The sequence below is a fragment of the Armigeres subalbatus genome, chromosome 3, assembly GCF_024139115.2.
Source record: "Armigeres subalbatus isolate Guangzhou_Male chromosome 3, GZ_Asu_2, whole genome shotgun sequence".
Lineage (NCBI taxonomy): Eukaryota > Metazoa > Arthropoda > Insecta > Diptera > Culicidae > Armigeres > Armigeres subalbatus.
The window spans coordinates 348504473-348519118 of NC_085141.1; the positions used below are offsets into that span (position 1 = coordinate 348504473).

Sequence of the window (14646 nt, forward strand, 5' to 3'; positions counted from 1 at the left end):
GGAAATTCAAATGAATTTCCACTGGAAATTCAAATGAATTTCTACTGGAAATTCGAATGAATTTCTACTGGAAATTCGAATGAATTTCTACTGGAAATTTAAATGAATTTCCACTGGAAATTCGAATGAATGTCCCCTGGAAATTCGAATGAATGTCCTCTAGAAATTCGAATGAATTTCCTTTGGAAATTCGAATGAATTTCCTTTGGAAATTCGAATGAATTTCCTCTGGAAGTTCGAATGAATTTCCTCTGGAAATTCGAATTAATTTCCTCTGGAAATTCGAATGAATTTCCTCTGGAAATTCGAATCAATTTCCTCTGGAAATTCGAATGAATTTCCTCTGAAAATTCGAATGAATTTCCTCTGGAAATTCGGATGAATTTCCTCTGCAAATTCGGATGAAGTTTTTCTTCAAATTTGGATGAATTTTCTCTGCAAATTCGGATGAATTTCCTCTGCAAATTAGGATGAATTTCCTCTGGGAAGGCTGAAGACACATCTGAATTGGAAACAACTGCTCCTGTTTTTTTAACAGCAATGTGAACCCTACAGAAAAGAAAAAATGCTTATAATCAAAATTATTCTACTGATTGTAAAGTTTTCCTTTTTGGGAGTACAAAGGAATCAAACATTTCAGTTTAACTGCGATTTTCTCCAAGCAAAAGGATTTCTACATTCCAATCCAATCCCATCAACCCTAATGTGATAAAACTTGCCTGCGGCGCAAAACTCATATATAAACTTTGCTACAAGAAGCATACAACTGTGTAGAGATTAAATTTATTATCTTTTTTTCCCTACCAACATTCTTGACGCCCGGGATGACATCCATACCGTATTACATACTCAAATATATTTAGGAACAAATTAAACTTGGCTCTCAGACGATACCACTGCTACCGCACTTGTTTACTACCGGAGCGAACCGAACGGTGCCAGCTACTGGTATGGAACGAAGGACTCAGTTGACAGAGGGCTTGTTGATCCTCAAAGCAAATATTGTTTTACGAGTGCCATAAGCGTTTCATTTTCGACGTCGATTGTAGGATGCAGCCGAGGCGAGCTCCCAGAGCCGGCAGCGCAGGTTAAAGTAATGAGTCTTTCATTCGGAAAAGTTTAATCTAGCTTCGACATCAATTTCATGCCTTTGCCAATTTACCATTATAACTATTTGTTTAGAAACTGTCTCATCATGCAAATCGTTCTTGGCTGAAGTTGTGGAAAAGTTTCAAATCTAAAATTGGCAAACAAACATTTATTTGATCAGAAATATAAACATAGTTGATGATTATTCTTCTATTAATTCTATTTCTTCCTATTCCATGGCTCTTATAGTACCTTAAAGAACTTTGTTTGCTTTCCTATTGATTGATCTATTCAGCATTTCCACGCTTATCAAACGGAAATTATCTAAACCGGTAATTTTATGGAATAATATTTTATTTTAAAGAACTTCTTTTCTACCATAGAAGATCCTAATTCGGACCCAGATGTGGAACGTTTCAACAATTAGTGGAAGAACTTTTCTAAAATTTATCCCGCCCTATCACTGACAAAACACGCTTAGATAAGACTTGAACTATGTAAAGTAGTCACATAACTACGTCACAAAATTCCTCGAAAAATAGTACAAAATACCACAACATGATTTCAATCTATTTCGAGGGATGCTGCCTGGCTGCGAAATCAATATTTATTATACGCACGCAAAAGTTTCTCCCTTCTGGCTGACGTAAAGATATTCGGGGTACAAGCGCACAAGTTCGCCCACGCAGTCAAGAATAACGACGCGAAGCGTAGGCAGCGGAAATCTCGCACCTACCTACCGGCTCTTACAATGTCTAGGATTCCTTTACACAGTTCCGCAAAAATCCTAGCTATACAAGTAGCTATAGGTACGTGTGAAATGTTCACCTCCACAGGCCCAAAATACACCACCGCGTCCGCCCGAGGGATGTTGCATTGCCATTTTTCCGTCTCCTTCACCGTTGTCGACCCGGTCGACAGACGACGATTTTCATCTGAACCAATTGCGGAATGTAGGGGACAGACGACGGAGAAGAATTTTCTGCACAGTTTGTTTTCATCGTTCTTCACTTGCTTGGCCATAATTCACCCTCTCTCGTTTCTCGGAGACTGTTGATGATGGCGAGCTCTCCTGTCTGTGAGGTACTTATTCTACGATTATATGAGTTTGTGCCTTGAAATTAAATTCTCAATGATAGTCAGTAGAAAGCGTGTGAGTTTCGGTCCAGATTAGTTCATGAAGCATGTTGGATATCAACTCTTGTAGTAGTTAGAATTGCTAGATGGGGTAGAACATTATTATTCCCAGTCCATTCCAAACATTATTCGAGTCTTCTCACAGCAATTCAGAAATAAAGAAAGGAAACACAACATCATTACCGTCATCAGACTGAAGCTTAAATCCGAAGAGCGACGGTCGTTATGGTGCCACTGCCCTCCTTCTTAACATCGTACCTACCTTGCAGTGCCAGCAACGACTGGATTGCGTCGATTCTGTTTTTGATATTCCTCCCCTTCGTCAGCTCATTCGCAACACACAGTAGGTATTATTGCTTTGACTAGGTCCCTTTTCCACACACAGTCCCATAATCACCAACAGTCTTCTCCTATTTTATTCCATAGTAAAGCCACCGTTTTGCGTTGTTTTTGTACTTTCTTCTTTTACTTTTCTTATTAGGGAAATAGAAGTTAAATAAAAACTGCATCTGCACCGACTCAAGGCGATGTACGAAGTATTCTGCCCCTGTCATATCGACCTGAACAGTAAGGCCGTCTTCAGTTTCTCGTACCTGACTCGACGTAACTTGTTTTTCGAAATCAGCCAGAGTGGACTATATTGGTAATCTAGTATATTTGGTCTTGGCATTATGAGCTGGAAATTTTGTCACCACATAGGAGTATTTCAACCTAAATTATAGTTGTTTATAACAAAATAAACTCGCAGTAATCCTACACGTAGCTGAAACTGGAATGTATATACATTGTACATCCCAAAAACCCATAAAGCCATAAAGAAACGATTTCAGAATAAAGCTCGATTTACTCAATGCCTCGAAGTATAAAATCAGCTCAAACTCAGATTTGATGAAATAAAACATTTAAGCTTGTTATGGGGGCTCTTCCTTAAATTGGAATTCTTGTGGAGCTTCTGAGATATATTTTTTTTTATTTATTTATTTTTAGGGCCTTTTAACTTGTTATTCAGGTCCATTAAAATTTTAATGATTTTAACGGAGGATTAAGTTTTTAACGGGATTACAAACGCCTATCAAACATCCAGACATTCTAACGGACATTGTGGACTCTTGCTGGTACAAGTACTTACGAACCACCAGGAATTAATAGTACAAACTTACTTCCCGAAATCTCTCTCTCTCTATATAAATCCATAGAGGCTATTTCGAGATCACCACAACTGGATGCAAATAGATACAAATTATGAGGTTAGGAGGGCCAGGAAGATGGGATATCGGGGCAGAGCCTTACCACGCAAACGGCAATTAGGCAAGGCAATTAGGCAAGAAAAAAAAAGATGGTTGGACGCAGCCATGACCTCCACAGCAAAAAAGGGGAATTGATGCTGGGCTTTCGCCACAACCAGAATGTTTCTCTTCTTCTCCCGCAGTTTTTCTGGTGGTCGGTCGTGCTTCATATGCTTTGTGGTGTTCCAGTGCTGATCGAGAAGAGGCAACCAATATGGGCCATAAAACCTATACTGCTTGTCGGGGATCTGCTTAATTATCAACACCCGGAGCTCCACTCTGATATGTCCAACCTAATCGATTGAAGTGGTTTTGTAAACGCATGTCGTTCCACTTTACTGTCTGAGAGTGCGAATTCCAACCTTATGCATTGCTATTGAGCGATGATGGTATACACCTTGCATTTTGTCCACTTTCAGTTTTCAGTAAGACTGGTAGCATCGACACCCAACAAATCCGGTTCTGGTTTCCAAGGAATTCCAAATTCCTTCACCTATTTTCGGTAGAAATTGAGCGTGAACTGTGCTCCTAACTCGTTCACCGATCACCTTTGTAGATGACGATCATCTTCATCTTCTGCCAATTGATGCAAACAACGTTCTCTGAAGAAGCTAGGATGGAACTCCAAACGTAACTAAGCTCCCAACCAGCGGATAGCAGATTTTAATACAGTTCTGCATGCGCTATATTTGTATCCGGCCTCCATCAGTAGTAAGAACGTGTAGAAATACTGATTTTTTAGCAGAAGTTCAATGGAAGCTCGTTTGTCGAAACCTAGATTTGCTAATAACATGTTCGGAGACAGTTCCCAGCCGCCAATTGGTCGTTGACGGTTGATCCTCAGTTACTTTCCCTAATATAAGAAAATTGGAATAGCACATTGTTTGACAGATTAATCAATTGCGGCAGGAACAGAAATTTTTATCTGAATCTGCAGACTACCCACACTGAAACCCGGTATATTGCTATCACTCCGTGGCACCCTCAGCGCTTATCATAACCTCTCTGAAATGAGATTCGTTTACGACCCACTTTAAGACTTTGCCTCAGCTGATATGTTCGTCGCGTAGATCGACTCGCAATTCAGCTGGTATGTTTGTTGCGTAGATCGCAGACACTGCCGATTGAAGCGCCTGTTGAGGATCTTCCACGATTCTTACAGTGGTTGAAGAAACAGCAGAACCACCAATTTTCGATAGTTTCATGTCCTGCCAAGCCAAATCAAACAGAACCAGATGATGACAACCTACGACAAAAGCAATTGTTGCAAAGTTTCTTTGAATTTACGACCTGGATCCAATAATACCTCAGAGTTCACTTACCAAAAGACCTAAGACCTAGACAAAAGACCTAGCAAAAGACGTAGAATTGGTGATGTAATATCAACATAATGTGGTCCTACACTAGCATACATTTTGACAACGAACTCTAGGATGCTGCATACACTTTCATCTTTAACACAAATTTTTTAAACAGAATTATAGGAGTGAAAAATGAAGTACCGTCAAATTGGGGTAAAAAGAAGAAAATATTTACATATTTCTATCAATGTAGTAATTGTAGCCTTGATTAATTGGAAAACATTGGCACCCATCAAGTATCCTCAAGCAACAACTGTCACATGTTTTTCATTGCGTTATTCAATCTGCATCTTTCTATCTTTTTTCTATCTATCTTCTTGGATTTTTTCATTCCTTCAGCAGATACATTCGATATAGTCTCCGACGGGTTTATATGATATTTCCTCATGTGAAATTTATTAGTAAAGTTGTGTAAATCGTGGAAAAGTAAAATAAAGATTCGGATGGGAATTTTGCATGGGCGGGCAGTTCACAACGCGCATTTTCGCCTACTAGTGGTTTGATCAACTAGTGGTTTGAGAGATTTATCATGTGTGTGTGTGTGTGTATCATCCTCTATCCCTCACCCATCTGGGGGTGTTGGATAAGTAGTACTATGCATAATTTGATCAGATCTCATGCTCTATAGTGGTCCCTTTTTGTTGTGAAGGCTAGTACAGTAAAAAGGGATCACTTCTAAAGCAAGAATTGTGTCTTCAAGAAGTGTGGGGAAAGGGATGTACCAGCTCTCCATAACAGGTACAGCAAAATATCACATAGACGCCCTTAGGGAAGATCCATAAAGTACGTCACGCAAAAATCGGCGATTTTCAACCCCCCCTCCCCCCTTCGTCACACTTTTTGTATTAAACCTCTAGAATTTTTGTATGAATCGTCACGCTGCTCGGAACCCCCCATCCCTCCTTAGAGTGTGACGTTCTTTGTGGATGGCCCCTTATGCTGTAACCGTTTGGTTACAAATTGTAGATTTTTGTTTTGGTAGGGTATCTGTTCCTATATCAATAACAATAAGGCAATGCGCATATGAAATGCATTGATTTCTCACCCAACAATCAAGAAACATGTGAATAATTATGCTCGGCTCATGTAATTTTTAATTGAAAACAATTTGATAACTTCAAAAATGAAATTTTCATCACATTATAGAAGTATTTAGCTAAAAAACATCATTACCGCCATGCACCTATTTCAATAACATTCAAAAACAGTTAATCCTATGCCTGTACCTATATCAATAATACTGTTTCCAACATAAAATACGCACACTATTACATGTGTGTATACGTAACGATATGATTGCAGTGATGCCGAATTCTTCAGTATTTTGTATTTGATTTGAAATATAATTACAAAATTGCTGTTTTTGTTGCAGTTTTCCATCTTATAAGTTCAATTTTGTGTTTGTCATAATTTATCTTTTCGATATAATTTATTTTACAAATTTCACAATTATACCCTTGTGGCCCGAGGTAAACAACCCTTCAGGGAAGTTCGAGGTGTTTTGAGAGATCGTGATGTTGTCTATATGCAGGCCATTTATACTTTTCTTGGAGCTTCTGACATCAAAATTTTTTTTTTTTCTTTCTTCAATGTTTTTTTTTTGTTAAGTCTCTACCTTTTTGTTCCGTAGAGCCCCATAGCTCTTGCCATCCGGAAGATGCTCCCAGTCGAACCATTCCTCGAGCACGACGACACGCCACATCGCCACTGACGCCAAATGCCCGGATGAGAAACTGAAATTTCCTGATCCCAAATCCTAAGCCCCGTCCATCCTTAAACATTGTTAACTAACCTCGAGTCACCACGAGTACGCTGGCTTCTACCCCCCTCTTACTAACCGTATAATAAAATGATATTGATTGTATATATCACAAAGAACAATGGCTCCGTAAAGTGTTATACACGCCTGAGCCTACCAAATAAACGAAATTGGAAAAAAAAAAAAAAAAATTTCACAATGAAAGTTCATTCAAGCATTTTTTAAATAAAAATGTTGGTCGGCAACCCTTGCAGATACTGCCAGCCATGTAAACAGTTTGGAATACGGACAAGGATAATTGAGACGTTGTTCGAAAGAAACCTATATCAAACTATAGGAAATCGCGATGGTTTTTTAAATATAATTATATTCATAGTGAAAACATGATGTGCTTTATGTGCTGTGAAGTGAATTTTGAAGGGATAGAATTGTTTTAGCCCGAAATTGAGTGGAAAACAACGGCGTGAAAACAGATGAATCTGCTAGTAGCAATCGAGCAGTGCATCAAACCATCAGTTCAAAGGTAGGAAAATGCAAATAAAAGTGCTTTCTAATTTTATCTTTTAATAATTTGATTCTTGTGAATTAAAACATTACTCAAACAAAATCTTGAATAATATTCCAAACATTCAAGAATGTGTTCCATCCATTATTGTTTACATACGATGTGAGAAATTGTAAATAAATTGATTTTTATTTGGTTTATCGACGGTTGGGATTAATATATGGGCTGTTATTAATATGGGAACAGATACCCTATATTGTTGTTTGTTTCGGAGCCTCCACGTTTCTCGTGTAAAAACAGCAGAACTATCACAGAAGCGTTAGGGTTTGGTACCGCTGTAAAAATAAGGGTGCTACCAAATATTCAACATGGCATCAATATTGGGCAATTGCCATGTTGGATGAAACAACATGCAAAACAGCGGGAAAATTGTGGAGGGGAATTCCTGAAAAAGAGAAGCCATTTTCCTATTGTGGCCTCTTTGTAAATCAGGCGTCCTTGTGCTAAGACGTGTTTAGTGAAGTCAAGTTGTGACAAGTGAACCAGACCCACCCACCCCTGGAGATTTGGGGAAGATGTGTTCAGGACCTCTACTTCCTATTATTTTGTTCCGTCTAGCACACGGTTCGGTCCGCTAAGCCAACAGGCTTTCGGGCCTAAACAGTTAAGGATTGCGTCGTCCATAGTCGGACGAATCCTCAGGCCGTAAAGGAGGATTTCCCCTCTCGGCCGTCCAAGGTGGCTAAGCCACGGCCGGCCGATCGCGCCTACGAGGGAAGACGTCTGCCCACCATCGTCCAGCAACGCCCGCTGGTCCCGTCGGACGACGATCGTCCGCATAGTCTCTTGCATCTTGGTTGTGCTCGCTACTGCGTATTGTCGAGTAGTTTCAATTGGCTCCCAGCCAAAAGTCCGCGAACGGTAATCAAGGGTCCGTAGTAGTATACAAAAATCTAACGATTTTGCCGACGGGAGGTGGCAGGGATCCGTGCTTGCACGAATGACATCCACCTTTAATCACTGTTTATTCCTTGATGTGGAAAAAAGTGTTTGTACAAGGTTTTTGCCTTCAAAAGAGGTCCTGAGCACATCACGGACACATTTGCGATCGATTGTCGTTTTTCCGATCTGAAATTCGTAGATGTTGGCAAATTTTGTGTTTGAACCGTTTATTGACATTACAACATATATCATAATCAAACTTTACTGTTTTATGTCCAATCCACAATGACAACATACGCGCACTATTCATTTTAATCTGTTTGTTTTGTTTCGTCACTGTGTTTTTTCGATTTTGTTTCACCCACTTAACCACCACTGATTCTCATACAATGACACGCAAGCGACGAGCAAAGGCTGAAACCAATTATGCAGCAATAAATTGGCAGCCGAAGACATATGATGCGGACGAATCGGACTTGGAAGAATCTACTGAGATTCCCTGTCCGTTACTTTCGACGCATCCTAACTACCCGCTAGAGGAGTTAGAGCTGGACCTCGAAGAGACTCTGCATACCATTCGGGGGCAGAGGACTTCGGGGATAATGATGCCAGCAGATGTCGTGAAAATCAAAAGAATTATTAATTTATTTATGCGTGACATGGACATCGTCACAAGCGATGCCAATTCTCGCTATTTACCCCCTAGCGCGACATGCGAATTCAGGGAACCGGAGTCGGAACCAGAAGAAAACTATGAGTTGATAATTCCTAGTTCCGATTCCGATGAAAATGATATGTCCTTCAGCGAGTCCGAATTCAATTCGGAAGACCAACTTCTGGTCAATAAGGGAACGACAAGAAGCCCAGTGTCACGCTTTTCTTCCGGTTATTTTTCTCCCGATTTCACCAGTAAGTCGATGCTTCCTTCATTCGACTATCCCCGAGACTTACCTGGTGCTTTCCATTCTTCAAAATCGCAATCTTCGAACCCCGAATCCCTACGAAAGCAAACCCGGACATTTAAGATCCGACGGAAAAAGGCCAACAATAAACTTCGAGCGGAACCAACGGCCAAAGAACTGTGCATAAAAATAACTTCGATTTTGGAACCAACATTTTCATTGAAAAATCCCCGTTCCGGACGCACACCTGGAACCCATCAAAAGGTATTTTCTTTCAATAAAAAGAAAAACAAATCCAACTAAGAATTAAACAATTTTATTTCTCATTTATTTCAATTTCCACTCTTACCTATGGCAGATTGCCCAGTTCCGGTGCTGTGCGGGATTACTTTTTGCCCCCAGTCACTTGGTGCAATCACCGCCGAAAGGATGAACACCTGGAAAGAATTTGAGAAACCAATTTTAATCATTTTATAACACCCAAGGACAATGGAATTGTTAGTCGGTTGTGTTAGTTGTAATGAGAATCAATTAGCTGTTAGTCTAGTCCTAATGTAGTTTGACCGACGGATGAAAGACTCCGATCAGTCGTTGAAAAAGGCTAGCATGCAATAAAATGATCCACTTACCTGATTTATTACGGGGATCCATACCAGCACTGGCAGGATCGGAGCGGGAGGCGAGGGGTCAAAACAATTTCCCTCATCTTGCTCCACCTGTGGAGCTGTTGGAAGGGGATCGCCCAATTTGTTTAATTGGCCAAATCTAATAAAAATATTCCAATCATTACTTATGATGGATTGTTAATTGTGTACACTTTACTTAGGGTCTGTTCACAAATTACGTAACGCTTTTGGGGGGAGGGGGGAGGTCCAACTTGCGTTATACTTTGTTACACTAAAAGGTGGGGGAGGGGGTGGGTACTACCAAATGTTACGCATAACGCGAATAAAAATTTATTTGAATGTCTTTTTTTTTAATCACTGATTGAAGTAGGTAATTGTTGTTTATCGTTATCGAACATTAGTCATTATCGAAATCAAGCATGCTGACATAGTGGGACTGTTATGCGTAAAAATACCAAGCGAATATTGTATTTCTCGACACCACAGTTCCGCTAAACTATGTAAATGGTTATGATCGCAAATTCTATTTTCGTTTCTACTAGCTGCATTGTTAAAATCCTTGATTTTTGATCATGTGCCATCCCTAACAGTGTTTAAAAAATACCAAAACCCAAATGCATCAGCGAAGAAAAAAAACTGCCTTTAAAATTTTCACAGTTACGCGTTACACGGGGGACGGAGGAGTACCAAAAATGTTACTTTTTGTTACGAGGGGGAGGGAGGGGGTATCAAAAACTCGGATTTTTGCGTTACGTTTTTTGTGAACAGACCCTTACCTGATTGCATCTTGCAGAGGCAAGATGATTATCATGGTGTCCGTCCCGGGACCGTTATGGGTTTGCTATTGGGCAATTTTTCGCCTGAAAGATTGCTGCCAAATAGCCCAACAACCCTTGATGAATGGAATCCATTCACCTAAAAAGAGAACACAAACACATACGAAGATTAGTCTTCGATATGTTTATATAAATCGTACGTACTACTTACCGATTAATTCACAAAAAGGCACTTTTCACTTTAAATTATTTCATCGTCACTGCACAGCATAACGTAAACATAAATAAACAATAGATATGCTGTGTCAGTTTGATTTGACAGATTCATGACGTTTCAGCGAGCTGTCACTCACTGACAGTCCGCTCGCCGGCGAATCAATCCCGCCAGGGCTTCGGCCGTGCACATCGAATGTGATCGAATGTGGTGTAAATATTGTAAATAGGGTTGTAAAATTGTTTTTCGATGCGCAACTTGTAAATATTATAAATAATGTTGTCTACCCATAATACGGGATATTTTAAGGATTTTAATTTGTTTTATGTATATTTTGCATGGTTTAATTTATTTCATTTTTGTATTTTAATTTGTATATATTGGTGCACGTACGTTATTGTTATTTTATTATATTTATTATTTATATTTTTAATTTGTTGTAAAGCTATATTATGATATCGCGCGATATAAGTAGAGTAGTTCAGTAAATTTGAAATTGTTGTTGTGCATTGTATATATTTTGAAATTGTTTTACATCCACGAACCGATGACGGCCGAAGATGACTTGAGAGAGCGAATCGAAAAAAAAAAATGCAAAATCTCTTCGTGCTTTCACATTTTTTTCATCGGGGTGGTGGATAGTGTAACCGTTTGGTTACAAATTGTAGATTTTTGTTTTGGTATATTGTTGTTTGTTTCGGAGCCTCCACGTTTCTCGTGTAAAAACAGCAGAACTATCACAGAAGCGTTAGGGTTTGGTACCGCTGTAAAAATAAGGGTGCTACCAAATATTCAACATGGCATCATGATTGGGCAATTGCCATGTTGGATGAAACAACATGCAAAATAGCGGGAAAATTGTGGAGGGAATTCCTTTAAAAGAGAAGCCATTTCCCTATTGTGGCCTCTTTGTAAATCAGGCGTCCGTGTGCTAAGACGTGTTTAGTGAAGTCAAGTTGTGACAAGTGAACCAGACCCACCCACCCCTGGAGATTTGGGGAAGACGTGTTCAGGACCTCTACTTCCTATTATTTTGTTCCGTCTAGCACACGGTTCGGTCCGCTAAGCCAACAGGCTTTCGGGCCTAAACAGTTAAGGATTGCGTCGTCCATAGTTGGACGAATCCTCAGGAATTTCCTTAAACGTCAAGGAGGATTTCCCCTCTCGGCTGTCCAAGGTGGTGAAGCCACGGCCGGCCGATTGTGTCAAAGAGGGAAGACGCCTGCAACGTACCAACCAGCAACGCCCGCTGGCCCCGTCGGACGAAAATTGTCCACATCACCGCTCGCCTCGCTAGTCGGCGAGATTTCTGGCCGCACAGTTGGACTGGAGTCGCTGTGGCGGCTATTTCGGCCCATCATCAACAGCAGCAGCGGTATGTACCGGTACAACAACTAAATTAGGTCACACGTAACAAATTAACACACAATTTGATAACACAGAACAACACGCACACGCCACAAATAGGAAAAATAAAATATGCATAAGTAATGTGAAAGTTCCCGGTGTTAGTTTTTGTTTACCGCGAAAAACCCTTGATTACCCAGTAGTTAGCCGACCCTGGGATTGCCGGAGAGTCTCTTGTGTCCTGGTCGGACTAGGTACTGATTGTTGACGATTCAGGAAATTCTAGTTTCAATGCATACTAACTACTCAGGGAATAGAAGGTCAAGAAGAGCCACCGCTGCTTACTAAAGCTTGAACCGGATACCTGGGAATCCCACAATATCCGCGGCAATAGCAGCAAACGATGCCCTGTGCGTATTTAGTTTTTAATTCAATATGAAGCATCACATAGTAAATAACTGGAACATGCTCACCAAATTCGTAAGTCCATTTGCTTCTATGTGCTTATCCCATTTACGACGTCTCTTCCAGCACGCATAGGATCGAGGCAAATCTTTTTGATGGAGCCTTGGGTGTGGTCTCGGCGGAGGTGGAACATTAGAAGTTACTACCACTGAAGTGCACCAGCTGGATAAGATGCATGTGTAGGTCAGAGTCATTAGAGAAGGTGGGTTTGGGTGTTCTCCGACAAATGTTGGTGTCACGATTAGTACTGCATCCAAAGCCATCGAACAGAAAATCTTCGACGACCTGATTTCGTTGGAAGCACTTTCCTGAGCACTTACTTTAGTAGTTTTGTTTTTTTTTTTTCAACTCATTCCTTACATACAGCAATTTTTTCCGTTTAAATACACGAATCTTCTTTCAAGTACACTTAACCAATGTTCTCAGGGACGGGAAAAAACGGAGAACAAATAACACAAAACGAACATGAACGCCTATGACGTTTACAAGGAAATGCAGGCACTTCAAAATACAATAATCTAAATAATCGCGATACAAATTTTGTTTAAAACTGGGAGTTTTATTCAAATATTTGACGGGAGAAAAATTCAGCACACCCGTCTGTTTTCACAGCACACTACGATCCCTCAATCCTATGCCTGCACCTTTAATGCAATAATACTATTACCAACATGAAATTTCAGACAGTAGTCGTAATGAAGCTTCCTTCTTGTTTAGTGGTCAGAAGCAGACCAGAATCTGGTTTGAGAGATTTATCATATATTTTTTTGTAGTTTTTTTTTTATTTTATTTTTCTAACAATTTAAAAGCCACAAAATGTCGAAAAATCGACTTTAATCAGTATTTTTAGGGGAAAGAAAATCTGCAAACAGACACCTGGGTGAGGCGATACGTTAGGTGCCTGCCAAAGTAAACGCGACAAGCGATGCGGTGCGACTCATGTAAAAGAATAACAATTATTATCAATGAACTGTCAAATTGCGCTGTCGCGTCGCGTTTACTCTGGCTTGCTCCTAAGGCTGGGTTCGCTAAACTCGACTCAATAAAACGTCCCAGACTAAAACCAACTTTGCATTAACCACTTCCCCCGGAGAAACTTCATGGATGACTGTTAAGCATTGTGGTTACCGTTGTGTGTGCACAAAAACATTCCGGCACCAAACACCTGTGCTATAGCACTATTTCATATTAGTATAGTGACAAAGAGCGTGCTATGGTCTAATAATAATTGATTCAAGTAGTATCAAGTCATTTGTCCTGATGTTCGTGAATGAATCCACCAAACATATTTATGTGCATCGCAAATGAAACCAGCTAAATAATTCTAGAACTTTATTGTCCACCTTGATTATCTTGGCCAAATAGAAAGCACTAAGCAGAATGTTGTTGCATAAAGTTGTATGTCATCAAAAGCGCTAAATCTCGAGATTTAAATAGACCATTACGAATGCACAACCATAACTACTCAAGGTGTCGATTCATTTAACTTCTAGCAGTATTATTTATCGCATCGACTCCGGATTATTTTCTTGACACAATTAATGTGTTTCGAGATATATTCAAGTACCAGCCAAAGTGCCAGTACTACAAATGTCAAACCTATGTTGATAATGAAACGAAACATGTACTACAACATTATGTAGAAATTATGGCCAATTGAAGCTTGTTGAAGCAAAATTTGGCAAAAAATTGCTACAGCGCTACTAGTGTTCTAGTACTTATGCTTCTACTTGTGGAATTGTCAATATGTGCTCAAGAAAAAATGTTTTTCGTCTTTAATCCGATCCTCCGGTATTTTTCGAATAGCCGAGCTGTAAATTAGAAATGATTCTTGAACAAATGTCAGCGCAAAAAACATGATAGACTTGATTAGAAGATACACTAACTGTTCATAGCTTTGTCAAAATTTGTGGCTCCCTTAATCGTAGAAAATAAAAGAATAATATTAGAAATAAAATAACTAAAAACCTATATCGAAATTAAAACCAATCAAATAGCACAAGTAGAAATATTTGACATTATTGTTTGTTAGAAAAGTGCCAATGTTTCTCATTGAAACAAGCCGTATTTTGATTTTTTTTTGTTTACATTTGAGGCTTTAATTTAGTTCTTATTCTTTCTCCTCTTGATGATTAAAATATGCAAATATTTACTACCTTTTGAATGTTAAAAAGGCACTCTTTGGAACTCACTCGGCCGCCAGAGTTTTTGGTGCCCTTGGGAAGCGTTTATGATGC

General features: G+C 39.6%; 2 protein-coding genes across 3 annotated transcripts in view; both read left to right on the forward strand.

Annotated features, from left to right (window-relative positions):
- LOC134225991 (IQ motif and SEC7 domain-containing protein 1) overlaps positions 1 to 14646 on the forward strand; it is a 466609-nt gene that overhangs the window by 392360 nt on the left and 59603 nt on the right. The gene's annotated exons all lie outside the window — the stretch shown is intronic.
- LOC134222938 (uncharacterized) lies at positions 8469 to 9298 on the forward strand. Its single transcript, XM_062702084.1, has one exon. The coding sequence runs from the start codon at positions 8469 to 8471 to the stop codon at positions 9282 to 9284; it is 816 nt and encodes a 271-aa protein (XP_062558068.1). The 3' UTR covers positions 9285 to 9298.